The sequence below is a fragment of the Molothrus ater genome, unplaced genomic scaffold, assembly GCF_012460135.2.
Source record: "Molothrus ater isolate BHLD 08-10-18 breed brown headed cowbird unplaced genomic scaffold, BPBGC_Mater_1.1 matUn_MA100, whole genome shotgun sequence".
NCBI lineage: Eukaryota > Metazoa > Chordata > Aves > Passeriformes > Icteridae > Molothrus > Molothrus ater.
Window position 1 is genome coordinate 388,668 of NW_023416561.1, and position 16,806 is coordinate 405,473.

Here is a 16,806-nt window from a genome sequence, read left to right on the forward strand (position 1 = left end):
TTAGCCCCACCCTCCTTTGCCCCGCCCCCTGATCTCCGTGGCCCCGCCCCTGACCCCGCCCCCTCTCAGGAGGAGCTGGCCACCCGTCCCCGCGTGCCGGCGCTGCTGCGCAGGATGGCCCCGTACAGCGCCCTGAGCCCGGACAGCGACTGCGGCACCGCACAGGTGAGCCAGGGACACACCTGGGACACACCTGGGGACACAGCTGGGGTACCTGGGGACACAGCTGGGACACACCTGGGGTACAGCTGGGGTACCTGGGACACAGCTGGGACACACCTGGGTACCTGGGGACACCTGGGGACACACCTGGGACACACCTGGGTACCTGTACAGCCCCGTACAGTGCCCTGAGCCTGGACAGTGACTGTGGACCGCACAGGTGAGTGAGGGCACACCTGGACACGTGGGACACACCTGCGGTACCTGGGGACACACCTGGGGACACACCTGGGACACACCTGGGTGACCCCTGGGCTGTCACTGACCGCTCGGTGTCTCCTGTGTCCCCTCAGCGCCGTGCCCTGGGCACCCTGCAGGGCGTGGTGGCCCCATGTGACCTTGTGTGACCCTGTGTGACCCCGTGTGACCCCGTGTGACCCTGCTGTCCCCTCTGTCCCCAGCGCCGTGCCCTGGGCACCCTGCAGGGCGTGGTGGCCCCGTCGCTGCAGTCGCTGCTGGGGCTGGTGCTGCTGCTGCGCCTGCCCTGGGTCGTGGGACACGGCGGCGTCCTGGGGACAGCGGCCATCGGCGTGCTCCTGGGGGCCTGCGTGAGTCACCTGGGACAGGGACACACCTGGGGACACCTGGGACACACCTGGGGAGAGGGGACATACCTGGGGACATGGGGACACAATGGGGACACACTGGGGTCACAGCTGTCCTGGGGACAGCGGCCATCGGCGTGCTCCTGGGGGCCTGCGTGAGTCACCTGGGGACACACCTGGGGAGAGGGGACACACCTGGGGACACACCTGGGGATACACCTGGGGACACACCTGGGGACATGGGGACACACCTGGGGAATGGGGACACACTGGCGTCACAGCTGTCCTGGGACAGCGGCCATCGGCGTGCTCCTGGGGGCCTGCGTGAGTCACCTGGGGACACACCTGGGGAGAGGGGACACACCTGGGGACACACCTGGGGAATGGGGACACACTGGGGTCACAGCTGTCCTGGGGACAGCGGCCATCGGCGTGCTCCTGGGGGCCTGCGTGAGTCACCTGGGACACACCTGGGGACACGCCTGGGGACACACCTGGGGTTGGGGTCATATCCTGGGTACTCTGTGGGGGGTGAGGTCAGACGTCTGAGGGGTCAGGGGTCAGTGGAGTCAAAGGTCAGCAGTCAGAGGGGTCAGTGGTCAGCATTCAGTTGGTCACTGGTCAGCGGTCAGAGAGGTCAGCGGTCAGTCAGTCAGTGGTCATTTGGTCAGAGTGGTCAGTTGGTCATTGGGCAGCAGTCAGCGGTCAGTTGGTCATTGGTCAGCAGTCATTGGTCAGTGGTCATTGGTCATTGGTCATTGGTCATTGATCGTTGGTCAGTTGGTCATTGCTCATTGGCCAGTTGGTCAGTTGGTCATTGGTCATTGGTCAGCAGTCATTGGTCAGTTGGTCATTGGTCATTGCTCGTTGCTCATTGGTCAGTTGGTCATTGGTCATTGGCCAGTTGGTCAGTTGGTCATTGGTCATTGGTCAGCAGTCATTGCTCATTGGTCAGTTGGTCATTGGTCATTGCTCATTGATCATTGATCATTGGTCAGTTGGTCATTGCTCATTGGCCAGTTGGTCAGTTGGTCATTGGTCATTGGTCAGCAGTCATTGGTCAGTTGGTCATTGCTCATTGGTCAGTTGGTCATTGGTCGTTGGTCATTGCTCATTGCTCATTGGTCAGTTGGTCATTGGTCATTGGTCAGTTGGTCATTGGTCGGTTGGTCATTGCTCATTGCTCATTGGTCAGTTGGTCAGTTGGTCATTGCTCGTTCCTCATTGGACAGTTGGTCATTGCTCATTGGACAGTTGGTCATTGGTCAGTTGGTCATTGCTCGTTCCTCATTGGACAGTTGGTCATTGGTCAGTTGGTCATTGCTCGTTCCTCATTGGACAGTTGGTCATTGGTCAGTTGGTCATTGCTCATTCCTCATTGGACAGTTGCTCATTGGACAGTTGGTCATTGGTCAGTTGGTCAGTCGGTCAGTGCCCATGGCTGTGTCCCGCAGATGCTGCTGACCGCCGTGTCCCTGAGCGCCGTGGCCACCAACGGGCTGGACCCCGGTGAGTGGATTGGCTGGGAAACCCCACCCCCAGCCCCGCCCATGGGCGTGCCCGCATTGACCCCACCCCGTGACGTCATGCAGGGGGCGGGGCGCTGTCGCTGCTGTCGGGGGCGCTGGGCCCCGAGGCCGGGGGGGCCGTGGGCGTCTGCGGCTTCCTGAGCGCGGCGTTCACCTGCGCGGCCGCGGCGCTGGGCGGGGCCGAGCTGCTATTGGTCAGTGAGTCATGGGGGCGGGGCTAACTGGGATGGGCGGGGCGTTCACCTGCGCGGCCGCGGCGCTGGGCGGGGCCGAGCTGCTATTGGTCAGTGAGTCACAGGGGGCGGGGCTAACTGCCATGGGCGGGGTTAATGGGGATGGGCGGGGCTAACGGGATGGGCGCAGCATTCACCAGCTGAGCTGCTGCTGGTGAGAAACGGGGCGGGGCTAAACGGCATGGGCGGGGCTAATGGGGGCAGGGCCAAGTTGCTGCTGGTGAGTGACAGGGGGCAGGGCTAAACGTCATAGGAGGGGCTAATGGGGGCGGGGCCAAGCTGCTGCTGGTGAGAGTGGGTGGGGCTAATGGGGAGGGGCGGGGCTAACGGGATGGGCCAATGGGACTGTGCTGGGCGGGGCTGAGCTGCTGCTGGTGGGAGGGGCAGGGCTGGGGTGTGGTCAGGGTGGGGCAATGGGTGTGGCTTCCCTCTCCTGTGGGTGTGGCCAGAACGGGGTTCCAGTGGGTGTGGTGAATGGGCGGAGCCTGTCACCTCTGTGTCCCCTCCCTCCCCCAGGTGTACCTGAGCCCCGGCTGGGCGGTGCTTCCGGGGCGTGGCCGCTGGGGCCGCCTCAACAACGGGCGTGGCTACGGGGCGGGGCTGCTGGCGCTGCTGGGGGCGGGGTCTCTGGCCCCGCCCCGCGTGCGCGCGGTCGCCGCCCCCCTGGGCCCCGCGGGGCTGCTGCTGGCGCTGCTGGCGCTGCAGGCGGGGTCCCTGCGCCACGCCCTGCGCCCCGACCCCGCCCACGCGTGAGTCACACACCCCCTCCCCCGGCTCCTCCCCATGCTAATGAGATGCTAATGAGGAGAGCCTGGCTGACCCCACCCTCCCCCCCAGGCTGTGCCTGCCCCCCCGGCCCGGGGACCCCCTCCTGCCCTGCGCCCCCCCCGCGCCCCCCAACGCCTCGCGGGGCCCTCCCGGCCCGCAGGGGGCGCTGCCCGCCCTGCCCGGGCCCAGCGCGCGGCTCCTGACGCGTGAGTAATGAGGGGGCGGGACCACCCCAGGACACGCCCACAGGGCGCGGCGAGGCTCCGCCTCCTGGGCTGGGGTGGGGGCAGGGTATTGCTGAAGGGGTGGAGTGGGCGTGGCTGCTGCAGGACACGCCCACAGGGCGGTGTTGGCTCCGCCCTTCAGGGTTAATTTAGGGGTGGGGTCATGGGGGGGTGTGGTCACCTCAGCGTCATGGGGGGGGGTCACAGGGGGTGGGGTCACCAGGGGGTCATGGTGGGGTCACGGGGGGGTCACAGGGGGTGGGGTCACCCCAAGGTCATGGGATGGGGGATGGGGATTTTGGGGGTCACCCTGAGGTCATGGTGAGGTCACTGGGGGGGTCAAAGGGGGGTCAGAGTGGGTGGGGTCACCCTGAGGTCATGCAGGGGTCATGGGGGGGTCACAGGAGGGTCATGGGGTGGGGTCACCCTGAGGTCATCAGGAGGGCCTGTGGGCGTGGCCTCACCTTCTTCCCCACCCTTAGGGAACCTGTGGCCCCGCCCCCCAGAGGCGGGGCTGGGGGCGGGGCCTGAGCAGGAGGAGGGCGGGGCCGACGCCTCCTTCGGGACCCTGCTGGGGCTGAGCCTCCCCTCGGCTGCAGGTGAGAGGGGGGGACCCCAAAATGGGGTGGGGAGACCCCAAAACGGGGAGGGGGGACCCCAAATTGGGGAGGGGGGACCCTGGAATGGGGACGGAGAACCCAAAATGGGGAGGGGGACCCTAAAGTGGGGGTGACCCCAAATTGGGGAAGGGTACCCCAAAATGGGGAGGAGGATCAGAAAGGGTGGGGGGAACCTAAAATTTGGATTGGGAGGGACCCCGAAATGGGGAGGGGGGACCCCAAAGTGTGGGGGGGCAGAAATTTGGAATGGGGGAGCCCAAATTGGGGAGGGGGGGGGACCCTGAAATGGGGCAGGGGGGGTCACCAGAATGGGGAAGGGGAGCCCAAAATGGGGAAGGAGAGGGACCCCGAAATGGGGATGAGGACACCAAGGGGGGGACCCCAAAACAGAGGGGGGGACCCCAAAGTGTGGGGGGTCCCAAATTGGGAAAGGGGGCTCCAAATGTGGGAGGGGGATTTGAAAGGTCAGGGGGATTTGGGGGGGTCCCAAAGGGGTGATTTGGCTTTCTTGGGTCTGAGGCTGATTTTGGGGTTCAGGGGATTTCGGGGTGTCCCCAGGGGTACTCAGGGTAATTTCGGGGTTCATGCTGATTTTGGGGTTCCCCAGGGGTGCTGTGGGGATTTTGGAGTTCATGTTGATTTTGGGGGGTGCTCTGGGGGGATTTTGGGGTCCAGAGGATTTCGGGGTTCCCCAGGGGTACTCAGGGTAATTTTGGGGTTCCCCAGGGGTGCTGTGGGGGGGATTTTGGGGTTCATGCTGATTTTGGGGTTCCCCAGGGGTGCTGTGGGGGGGATTTTGGGGTTCAGAGGATTTTGGGGTTCCCCAGGGGTGCTGTGGGGGGGATTTTGGGGTTCAGAGGATTTTGGGGTTCCCCAGGGGTGCTGTGGGGGGGATTTGGGGGTTCATGCTGATTTTGGGGTTCCCCAGGGGTGCTGTGGGGGTGCAGCCGCTGCTCCGAGCTCGGGGACGTCGCTCGCTCGGTGCCGGCCGGGAGCCTCGGGGCCGCCACGGCCACGGCCCTGGGCTGTATCCGGACCCCAAAACCGCGGGGGGACCCCAAAAATGGGGGGGGACCCCAAAACTGGGGGGCGACCCCAAAACTGGAAGGGGATCCTCAAACATGGGGGGGACGCCAAAATGTGGGGGTCGCCACAGCCACGGCCCTGGGCTGGATCCAAACCCCAATCGGGGGGACCCCAAAACCGCGGGGGGAGACAGAAATATGGGGGGGGACCCCAAAACATGGGGGGGACCCCAAAACATGGGAGTCACCACGGCCACAGCCCTGGGCTGGATCCAAACCCAAAGGGGAACCCCAAAAATGGGGGGGAACCCCAAAACCGCGGGGGGGATCCTGGAACATGTGGGGAACCCCAAAAATGGGGGGGAGAGACCCCAAAACTGATGGGGACCCCGAAACTGAGGGGGGATCCTGGAATATGGGAGGGACCCCAAAACTGGGGTGGTTCGGACCCCAAAACTGGGGGGAACCCCAAAAACATGGGGGGATCTGGGGATTTTTCGGGGATTTTGGGGATTGTGGGGGAATTTTGGGGGATTCTTGTTTTTGGGGGGGATTTTGGGGGATTTGGGTGATTTTGGGGGGGATTTGGAGGGGATTTGGAGGTTTTGGGGGGATCTGAGGGGATTTTGTGGGGATTTAGGGGTGCTGGGGGGATTTTGGGTGTGATTTGGGGAGGTTTTTTTTGGTAGCTTTCGCAGGGATTTTGAGGGGATTTTTTTGGTGGATTTTGGGGTTTTTTGGGGATTTTGGGGGTTTTGAAGTTTGGGGGGATTTGGGGTTTTTTGGGGGGTGTTTTGGGGTTTTTGGGGGGGTTTTTGGGGGGTGTTTTGGGGGTTTTTGGGGTTTTTTTGGGGGGTTTGGCCTTTCCTTGACAGGCAGACCTGAGCGCGGCGCTGCTGCTGGGGGCCAGCGTGGAGGGGCAGCTGCTGCGGGACAAGTGAGAGCGGGGACAGCGCTGTCCCCAATGTCACCAGGGGGATCCCCGATGTCCCCAGGGTGTCCCCAATGTCACCAGGAGCGGTCCCCGATGTCACCAGGAGGGGTCCCTGATGTCCCCGGGGGTGTCCCCAGTGTCGCCAGGAGGAGTCCCCGATGTCCCCAGTGTCACCAGGAGGGGTCCCCCTTGTGGGGTTCAGTGTCCCCAGGTGGTTCCTGGTGGCCGTGGTGGGACCCCGCTGTCCCCTCCCCACGTTGTCCCTGCGGGTTCGGTGCCACCCCGGGCAGTGTCCCCATGTCCCTCCCCGTGTCCCCGCGGGTTCGGTGCCACCTGGGCACTGTCCCCGCTCTGTCCCCGTGTCCTCTTTATGTTCAGTGCCACCCTGGGTGGTGTCCCCGTGTCCGCGGGTGCCCCTACTCTGTCCCCATGTCCCTGGGCGCTGTCCCCACTCTGTCCCCAATGTCCCTCTCATGTCCCCTTTGGGTTCGGTGCCATCCTGGGCAGTGTCCCCGCTCTGTCCCCGTGTCCCCGGGCAGTGTCCCCATGTCCCTCTCGTGTCCCCTTTATGTTCAGTGCCACCCCAGGCAGTGTCCCCACGCTGTCCCCAATGTCCCTCTCATGTCCCCTTTGGGTTCGGTGCCACCCCGGGCAGTGTCCCCACGCTGTCCCCAATGTCCCTCTCATGTCCCCTTTGGGTTCGGTGCCACCCCGGGCAGTGTCCCCACGCTGTCCCCAATGTCCCTCTCATGTCCCCTTTGGGTTCGGTGCCATCCTGGGCAGTGTCCCCACGCTGTCCCCATGTCCCCAGACAGTGTCCCCAATGTCCCTCTCGTGTCCCCTTTATGTTCGGTGCCACCCCGGGCAGTGTCCCCACGCTGTCCCCAATGTCCCTCTCGTGTCCCCTGTAGGTTCGGTGCCACCCTGGGCGGTGTCCCCGTGCTGGCCGCTGTCGCCTGGCCCTGGCCGTGGCTGCCGGTGCTGGGGGCGGGGCTATCGGCGGCGGGGGCGGGGCTTCAGGCGCTGCTGGGCGGGTCCCGCCTCCTGCGCACGCTGGCGCGGACACGGGCGCTGCCGCTGCCGCGCGTGAGTGCCACCAACGGGTCCCCAAGGGGGTCCCGGGGTCCCTAAGGGTGTCCCCAGATGGTCCCCAAGGGGGTCCCCAAGGGGGTCCCGGTGTCCCCGAGGGTGTCCCTAAGGGGGTCCCCGATGTCCTCAGTTTCCCTGGGTTGTCCCCATGTCCCCTCCATGTCCCCATAGGCGCTGTCCCCGAGATGTCCCAGGGGTGTCCCCGGGGGTGTCCCCGTGTCCCCCTCTCCATGTCCCGCTGTCCCCACGTCCCCTCCGTGCCCCATTGTCCTCTTTGTGTCCCCATGTCCCGCTGTCCCCAGGCTGTCCCAGGGGATGTTCCTGTGTCCCCTCCATGTCCCCAGGGATGTCCCCATGTCCCTCAGTGTCCGTGTGTCCCCCAGGCTCTGTCCCGGGGCCGTCTCTGGCCGCTCTTGGTGACCCTGCTGCTCTCCCCATGTCCCTCAGTGTCCCTCAGTGTCCCCATGTCCCTCAGTGTCCGTCTGTCCCCCAGGCTCTGTCCCGGGGCCGTCTCTGGCTGCTCTTGGTGACCCTGCTGCTGTCCCCATGTCCCTCAGTGTCCCCATGTCCCTCAGTGTCCGTCTGTCCCCCAGGCTCTGTCCCGGGGCCGTCTCTGGCCGCTCTTGGTGACCCTGCTGACCGCAGCCCTGGGGGTGCTGCTGGGCTCGCTGGACCTGCTGGCCCCGGTGCTCTCCGTGTGCGTCGCCCCGCCCCCGCCCCACTGACGTCATCGTGACGTCATCGCGCCGCCGGGCTGCCCGGTGACGTCATCCGCCCCCCACAGGCTGTGCCTGACGTCGCACCTGGGGCTGAACCTGGCGTGTGCCCTGCAGGGGCTGCTGCCCACGGCCGGCTGGAGCCCGCGCTGCCCGCTGTACCACTGGTCAGTGAGTGACCACGAGTGACCGCTGAGTGACCAATGGGTGACCACTGAGTGACCAATGGGTGACCACTGAGTGAGCAATGAGTGACCATGAGTGACCAATGGGTGACCAATGAGTGACCATGAGTGACCACTGAGTGACCCTGAGTGACCACTGAGTGACCAATGAGTGACCAATGGGTGACCAATGAGTGACCAATGAGTGACACTGAGTGACCATGGGTGACCAATGGGTGACCAATGAGTGACACTGAGTGACCAATGGGTGACCAATGGGTGACCATGAGTGACCAATGAGTGACACTGAGTGACCAATGGGTGACCAATGAGTGACCATGAGTGACCACGAGTGACCACTGAGTGACCAATGGGTGACTAATGGGTGACCACTGAGTGACCACGAGTGACCACTGAGTGACCAATGGGTGACTAATGGGTGACCACTGAGTGAGCAATGAGTGACCACGAGTGACCAATGAGTGACCAATGAGTGACCACTGAGTGACCATGAGTGACCAATGGGTGACCAATGAGTGACCACTGGCTGTCCCCATGTCCCTGTCCCCTGTCCCCATGCTGTCCCCATGTCCCTGTCCCCATGTCCCTGTCCCTGTCCCCATGCTGTCCCCATGCTGTCCCCATGCTGTCCCCATGCTGTCCCCGTGCTGTCCCCATGTCCCTGTCCCTGTCCCTGTCCCCAAGTCCCTGTCCCTGTCCCCATGCTGTCCCCATGCTGTCCCCATGTCCCTGGTGTCCCTGTCCGTGTCCCCAGGTCGGTGTCCCTGGCCGGGGCCCTGCTCTGCCTGTCCCTGATGTTTGTCACCTGCTGGCACTGTGCCCTGCTGGCCCTGGGCATCGGCGCCACCGCCTACAAATACCTGGAGTTCCGCAGGTGAGGGGACACCTGGGGACACCTGGGGACACCTGGGGACAGGGACACGCCTGGGGACAGGGACACACCTGGGGACAGGGACAGGGACACACCTGGGAGGGGGACAGGGACACACCTGGGGACAGGGACACACCTGGGAGGGACAGGGACACACCTGGGGAGAGGGACACACCTGGGGACAGGGACACACCTGGGAGGGGGACAGGGACACACCTGGGGACAGGGACACGCCTGGGGACAGGGGCACACCTGGGGACAGGGACAGGGACACACCTGGGAGGGACAGGGACCCACCTGGGGACAGGGACAGGGACACACCTGGGGACAGGGACAGGGACACACCTGGGAGGGGGACAGGGACACACCTGGGGACAGGGACACACCTGGGAGGGACAGGGACACACCTGCGGGTGAGGGTTACCTGGGGGGACACACCTGGGAACAGGGACATGACCTGTGGGGACACCTGGTGGGGGGACAGGGACACACCTGGGAGGGACAGTTACACTTGGGGGGGGACACACCTGGGGACAGGGGTGGGGACACCTGGGGGACACACCTGGGGGGAAAAGGACACACCTGGGGATGGGGACACACCTGGGGGGGACAGGGACACACCTGGGGGGGGTCTCACCTTCACCTGGGGGTCCCGACCTTCACCTGGGGGGTCTCACCTTCACCTGGGGGGTCCCAACCCTCACCTGGGGGTCCCGCCCCCCCCCCCCCCCCCCCCCCCGCAGCGCCCAGAGCGAGTGGGGGGAGGGGCTGCGGGGGCTCTCGCTCAGCGCTGCCCGGCTGGCGCTGCTGCGGCTGGAGGATGGACGGCCCCCGCCCCCCAGCCTCAGGTGAGAGAGATCCCCCCCAAAACCTCCCTAAAAACACCCCCAAAACAGCCCTGAACCCCCCCAGCCTCAGGTGAGACACACCCGGCCCAGAAACACCCCAAAAACACCCCAAAAACACCCACAAAACACCCCTGAACCCCCCAAAAACACCCCAAAACCACCCCCAAAACAGCCCTGAACCCCCCCAAAACACCCCAAAAACACCCCCAAAACACCCCTGAACCCCCCCCAAAACACCCCTGAACCCCCCTGAGCTTCCCCCTCCCCCCAGCCTCAGGTGAGACCCCCCCTTCCTGCCCCCCCATGTCCCCCTCTCTCTGTCCCCCCCCTGTTGGTGCTGTCCAGGCCCTGTCACCCCCCATAACCCCCCTGTCACCCCCCATGTCCCCATGTCCCTGTGACCCCCCCATGACCCCCCAGTGCCCCCCCCATGTCCCCATAACCCCCCCATGTCCCCGTGTCCCCCCCCGACCCCGTTTCTCTCTCTCCCCCCCCAGGCCGCAGCTGTTGGTGCTGTCCAATCCCTGTGCCCCCCCCATGTCCCCATGTCCCTGTGACCCCCCCATGACCCCCCAGTGCCCCCCCCCCCATGTCCCCATGTCCCTGTGACCCCCCCATGACCCCCCAGTGCCCCCCCATGTCCCCGTGTCCCCCCCCCGAGCCCGTTTTTCTCTCTCCCCCCCCAGGCCGCAGCTGTTGGTGCTGTCCAATCCCTGTGCCCCCCCCATGTCCCCAAGTCCCTGTGACCCCCCAGTGCCCCCCTCATGTCCCCAGTGCCCCCCATGTCCCCGTGTCCCCCCCATTGACCCCGTTTCTCTGTTTCCCCCCCCAGGCCGCAGCTGTTGGTGCTGTCCAAGCCCGGGGACCCCCCCGGGCCCCCCCCCCGGCCCGAGCTGGTGGCTCTGGCCGCGCAGCTGCAGGGGGGGGGGGCGGGGCCTGACCGTGCTGGGGGCGGTGCTGGGCGGGGCCCTGCACGAGGAACTGCCCCGAGCCAGGGGGGCCGAGAGGGTCAGAGGTCACGGGGTCATGGGGGGTCACGGGGTCATGGGGGGTCATGGGGTTATTGGGGGGTTATGGGGGCGGGGCCTGACCGTGCTGGGGGTGGTGCTGGGCGGGGCCCTGCATGAGGAGCTGCCCCGAGCCAGGGGGGCCGAGAAGGTCAGGGGGGGTTCAAAGGTCATGTGGGGGTCACGGGGGGGTCACAGGGTCATGGGGGCGTCACTGTGATCATGGGGTCATGAGGGGATCACTGGGGGATTATTGGGGTCACGGGGGGTCACGGTGGGGTATTGGGGTGGCGGCTGGGGGTGTCTCTTTCCCCACGTCCCTGACCCAATGTCCCTGTCCCTGTCCCATGTCCCTGTCCCTGTGGCTGTCCCCGGGTCCCTTTGGGCTGTCCCTGAAGGTGTCCCTGACTGTGTCCCATGTCCCTGGCGGTGTCCCCTCTGTGTCCCATGTCCCATATCCCTGTCCCTGTCCCCATATCCCTGTCCCCATGTCTCATATCCCTGTCCCCATATCCCTGTCCCCATGTCCCTGTCCCCATGTCTCATATCCCTGTCCCCATATCCCTGTCCCTGTCCCCATATCCCTGTCCCCCTGTCCCTGTCCCCCTGTCCCCGACTGTGTCCCTGTGTGTCCCCAGGCGCTGCGGGTGGCGCTGTCCCGGGCCGGTGCCCGCGGCTTCGTGCAGGTGTTGGTGACACCCGAGCCGGGGGCGGGGCTGGCGGCGCTCGTGCAGGGGGTGGGGCTGGGGGCGCTCCGCCCCAACACCGTCCTGCTGGGCTGGCCCCGCCGCTGGAGGCAGCAGCCGGACCCCGCCAGGGCCGCCAGGGACTTCGTGGGTACGGGGACACTGGGGGGACATTGGGGGTATTGGGGGGATTGGGGGGAATTGGGGACATTGGGGGGGATTGGGGACAAGGGGGGGATTGGGGACAGCAGGGACAGCGGGGGGATTGGGGACATTGGGGACAATGGGGGATTGGGGACATTGGGGGCACTGGGGGGATTGGGGACACTGGGGACATTGGGGACAGCAAGGGGATTGGGGACATTCAGGGGATTTGGGACACTGGGGGGGATTTGGGATGTTGGGGGATTGGGGGGATTGTGGACAATGGGGGGATTTGGGACATTTGGGGGATTGGGGACAATGGGGAGACATTGGGGATATTGGGAGGACTGGGGACATCAGAGGGATTGGGGACTTTGGGGACTTTGTGGGTATGGGGGACACCGGGACAGTGGGGGAACAGCAGGGACAATGAGAGGATTGGGGGGACTGGGGACATTGGGGACAGCGGGGGGACATTGGGGGGACTGGGGACATTCAGGAGATTTGGGACACTGGGGGAATTCAGGATGTTGGGGAATTGGGGGACACTGGAGACATTGGGGACAATGGGGACTTCGTGGGTAGAGGGTTCACTGGGGGGACATTGGGGACAACGCGGGAATTGGGGACTTCGTGGGTATGGGGGACATTGGACAATGGGGACATTGGGGGGACATTGGGGGCATTGGGGGCATTGCGGACACTGGAGGGAATTGGGGACATTGGGGGGACTGTGTGTGCCCATGTCCCCATGGTGTGTGTCCCCATGTCCCCATGGTGTGTGTCTCCACCAATGTCCCTTCTTTGCCTGTCCTGCTGTCCCCTCTGATGTCCCCTCTGTCCCCAGAGCTGCTGCGGGTGGCGGGCGCCGCGGGCCGGGCCCTGCTGGTCTCCAAGGGCGGAGCGGAGCCGGGCCCGGCCCCGGGGGTGTCCCCGGGGTTGTCCCCAGTCCCAGGGGTGTCCCCGGGGGCGTCCCCGTGTCCGGGGGTGTCCCCGGGGGTGTCCCCGGGGGGGTCCCTCGATGTCTGGTGGGTGGTGGGCACCGGGCGCCTCCTGACGCTGCTGCCGCTGCTGCTCCGACAGCACCCGGTAGGGGGCGCCACGGGGCGGGGCTTCGAGGGGGCGGGGCTTGAATAATGGGGAGGGGCTTGGATTGTGGGGGCTGGGTTTGAATGGGTGGGGCGGGGCTTGAATTGTGGCGGAGGGACTTGGATTTTGGGGTGGTTTTTGGGGGGATTTTTTGGGGGATTTTAGGGTCTCACCCGGTACCTGCCCCAGGTGTGGCGGGGCTGCCCCCTGCGCCTGTTCACGGTGGGATTTTGGGGATTTTGATGGGATTTTGGGGTGGTTTTTGGGGGGATTTTGGGGGGGATTTTGGGGGGGATTTTGAGGGGATTTTGGGGTGGTTTTTGGGGGGATTTTTGGGGGATTTTGGGGTCCCACCTGCTACCTGCCCCAGGTGTGGCGGGGCTGCCCCCTGCGCCTGTTCACGGTGGGATTTTGGGGATTTTGATGGGATTTTGGGGTGGTTTTTGGGGGATTTTTGGGGGATTTTGGGGTCCCACCTGCTACCTGCCCCAGGTGTGGCGGGGCTGCCCCCTGTGCCTGTTCATGGGGGGATTTTGGGGTGGTTTTTGGGGGGACGTTGAAGGGATTTTGGGGGTAGTTTTTCAGGGGATTTTTGGGGGATTTTTTTGGGATTTTTGGGGATTTTGAGGTCTCGCCCTTCCCGTACCTGCCCCAGGTGTGGCGGGGCTGCCCCCGTGCGTGTTCACGGTGGGATTTTGGGGATTTTGAGGGGATTTTGGGGTGGGTTTTGGGGGGATTTTTGGGGGGTTTAGGGGATTTTGGTGTCTCACCCGGTACCTGCCCAGGTGTGGCGGGGCTGCCCCTGCGCCTGTTCACGGTGGGATTTTGGGGGAATTTTTGGGAGGATTTTGAGGGGATTTTGGGGGGATTTTTTTGGGGATTTTGGGGATTTTTTGGGATTTTGGGGTCTCACCCATACCTGTCCCAGGTGTGGCGGGGCTGCCCCCTGCGCCTGTTCACGGTGGCGCTGCTGGAGGACAACAGCGAGCGGCTGCGGCGCCTGCTCGAGGCCGTGGTGCGGCGCCGGGGGCTGCCGGCGCAGGTGCACGTGGTGGAGCTGGTGAGAGCCAAAACCACCCCAAAATACACCTGGGACACCCCAAAACACACCTGGAATACCCCAAAACACACCTGGGACACACCAGTCCCATAGAGTCCACACTGGTCCATGCTGGTCCGTGCTGGTCCATACCAGTCCATGCTGGTCAGTACTGGTTTATACTGGTCTATACTGGTCCGTGCTCGTCAGTAACGGTTTATACTGGTCTCTACTGGTCCGTGCTGGTCCATACTGGTCCGTACCGGTCCGTACTGGTCCATACCGGTCCATACTGGTCCGTACTGGTCTCTACTGGTCCGTGCTGGTCCATACTGGTCCGTACCGGTTCCCTCCCCAGCACGACGGCGCGGTCTCTGATTACACGTACGAGCGGACGCTGATGATGGAGCAGCGCTCGCAGATGCTGCGGCAGCTGCGCCGAGCACAGGTGACATCATTGCCCTCCCGTGACATCATCACCCCATCTGTGACGTCATCACCCTGTCTGTGACATCATCACCGTCCCCATGATGTCATCGTCCTGTCTGTGACATCATCACTCTCCCTGTGACATCATTGCACCTCCCCATGACGCCATTGCCCCCCTTGATGTCATCAACGTCTTTGACGTCATTGCCGTGTCTGTGATGTCATAGCCATGTCTGTGACATCATCAGCATCCCCATGATGTCATTGCTCGTGCCAGTGACATCATAGTTCCTGTCCGTGACATCATCACACTTTCTGTGACATCATCACCCCGTCTGTGACATCATTGCCCTGTGTGTGACATCACCGCTCTATGACATCATCACCCTATCCCTTATGTCATCGCCCTGTCCATGACATCATCACCCTGTCTGTGATGTCATCACTACGTCTGTGACATCATCCCCACCCCTGTGACTCCATCACCCTCCCTGTGACATCACCGCCCCACCCATGATGTCACGGCCACCCTTGTGACGTCATCCCCCCCTTGTGACGTCACAGGGAGGCCCCGCCCCCTCGCAGCCGCCCAGCGCCGCCGAGGAGGAGGAGGGGGGAGGAGGGGAACCCCGGAGAGGGCCCAGCCCGTGAGTGGAACTGGGAGGGACTGGGAGGGACTGGGGGGGACTGGGAGGGACTGGGGGGGACTGGGATGGACTGGGGGGGGACTGGGAGGGACTGGGATGGACTGGGGGGGACTGGGAGGGACTGGGAGGAAACTGGGAGGGACTGGGAGGGACTGGGAGGGACTGGGGGGACTGGGGGGACTGGGGGGGACTGGGAGGGACTGGGAGGAAACTGGGAGGGACTGGGCCATACTGGTCCATACTGGTTTATACCGGTCTCCACTGGTCTGTACCCCTCTATACTGGTTCATACTGGTCTGTACTGGTTTATACCGGTCCATACTGGTTTATACTGGTCAGGGGACCATGCGTCGCATGCACGCGTGTACTGGTTTATACCAGTCTGTACTGGTCCATACTGGTTTGTACTGGTCTGTACCAGTCCATACTGGTTTATACTGGTCCATACTGGTTTATACTGGTCAGGGGAACATTTGTCGCATGCACATGGCCATTGGGGGGCGTGGTCAGTGGGGTCGGTACTGGTCCATACTGGTTTGTACTGGTCTGTACCAGTCCATACTGGTTTATACTGGTTTATACTGGTTGGGGTAACATCCGCTGCATGCACACTGCCATTGGGGGGATGGTCACTGGGGTCTGTGCTGGTCTGTACTGGTTTATACTGGTCCACAGCAGTTTATACTGGTTTGTACTGGTCTGTACCGGTCCGTACCAGTACATACTGATTTATACTGGTCCGTACTGGTCAGGGGGAACATGCGGCGCATGCACTGGGACACGAGGGGGGGTGATCAGTGGGGTCTGTACTGGTCTGTGCTGGTCCATACCAGTCCATACTGGTTTATACTGGTCCGTACCGGTCTGTACCGGTCCGTACCAGTCCATACTGGTTTATACTGGTCCGTACTGGTCAGGGGGAACGTGCGGCGCATGCACGCGGCCGAGCGCCTCAACGCCGCCATCTTGGCACACTCGGGGGGGGCGGGGCTGGTGCTGCTGGACCTGCCCCCCCCTCCCCCACCCCGCCCGCACCGGCCCCCGCGAGAACTGGATCCGAAATTTGGGGGGAAAAAGGGGGATTTTGGGAAAAATGGGGGAAAATGGGAATGGGGAACACGGGCCATGGGGAAATGTATCAGAAATGGGGGGGAAAACTGGGATTTGGGGAAAAATGGGGGAAAAATGGGGGAAAAATGGGGGAAAAGCCCGGGGAAAAGTGGGGGGGAAAAATGGGGGGAAATGGGGAAAATGGGGAAAATTGGGGGAAATCGGGGAAAAAAACAGGAAAAAAAGGGGAAAATGGGAATGGGGAACCCGGGCCATGGGGAAATGTATCCGGATTTGGGGGGAAAACCCGGGATTTTGGGAAAAATGGGAGAAAAATGGGGGAAAAGCCAGGGGAAAAGTGGGGCAGGGAAATGGGGAAAAATGGGGAAAAATGGGGAAAAAAACAGGAAAAAAACAGGGAAAAAATGGGGAAAATGGGAATGGGGAACCTGGCCCCTGGAGAACTGTATCCAAAAGGGGGGGGGGGGGGGAAATGGGGATTTTGGGAAAAAATGGGGAAAATTTGGGGAAAATGGGGAAAAAAAACAGGGGAAAATTGGGGGGAAAACCGGGAAAATGGGGGAAAACCCTGGGAAAAAACAGGGAAAAAACAGGAAAAATGAGAAATGAGGGAAACTGGGAGGAATGAGGGAACTGGGAGGGCACTGGGAGTTACTGGGATTTTATTGGGGGTTACTGGGAGGGCAGTGGGTGTAACTGGGAGGTTACTGGTTTATACTGGTTTGTACTGGTGAGCCCTTGACCCCAGCCCAGACCTGGAGTTCCTGGAGGTGCTGACCGAGGGCCTGGGGCCGGTGCTGCTCGTCAGGGACGGGGACGGCGACGGAGACCAGTGCTCCCAGTATGGAACTGGGAATGGGGACACTGGGGAGCCCTGAGAGCCCA

At 63.4% G+C, this 16,806-nt stretch overlaps 1 protein-coding gene across 1 annotated transcript in view; it reads left to right on the forward strand.

The window, feature by feature from the left end:
* LOC118700926 (solute carrier family 12 member 4-like) overlaps nt 1-16,799 on the forward strand; it is an 18,953-nt gene extending 2,154 nt beyond the window's left edge. Inside the window, exons 2-25 of the mRNA XM_054518222.1 lie at nt 5-165; nt 624-770; nt 2,222-2,276; nt 2,360-2,490; nt 3,046-3,278; nt 3,487-3,503; nt 4,004-4,120; nt 5,070-5,168; nt 6,046-6,103; nt 7,012-7,186; nt 7,783-7,886; nt 7,974-8,072; nt 8,845-8,964; nt 9,705-9,809; nt 10,081-10,086; nt 10,642-10,738; nt 11,455-11,653; nt 12,494-12,559; nt 13,521-13,552; nt 13,664-13,795; nt 14,133-14,222; nt 14,768-14,850; nt 15,768-15,893; nt 16,670-16,799. Coding sequence (XP_054374197.1) covers nt 5-165; nt 624-770; nt 2,222-2,276; nt 2,360-2,490; nt 3,046-3,278; nt 3,487-3,503; nt 4,004-4,120; nt 5,070-5,168; nt 6,046-6,103; nt 7,012-7,186; nt 7,783-7,886; nt 7,974-8,072; nt 8,845-8,964; nt 9,705-9,809; nt 10,081-10,086; nt 10,642-10,738; nt 11,455-11,653; nt 12,494-12,559; nt 13,521-13,552; nt 13,664-13,795; nt 14,133-14,222; nt 14,768-14,850; nt 15,768-15,893; nt 16,670-16,799 — 2,582 coding nt within the window. The remainder of the gene's footprint in view (nt 1-4; nt 166-623; nt 771-2,221; nt 2,277-2,359; nt 2,491-3,045; nt 3,279-3,486; nt 3,504-4,003; nt 4,121-5,069; nt 5,169-6,045; nt 6,104-7,011; nt 7,187-7,782; nt 7,887-7,973; nt 8,073-8,844; nt 8,965-9,704; nt 9,810-10,080; nt 10,087-10,641; nt 10,739-11,454; nt 11,654-12,493; nt 12,560-13,520; nt 13,553-13,663; nt 13,796-14,132; nt 14,223-14,767; nt 14,851-15,767; nt 15,894-16,669) is intronic.
* The last annotated feature ends 7 nt before the right edge of the window (nt 16,800-16,806 follow it).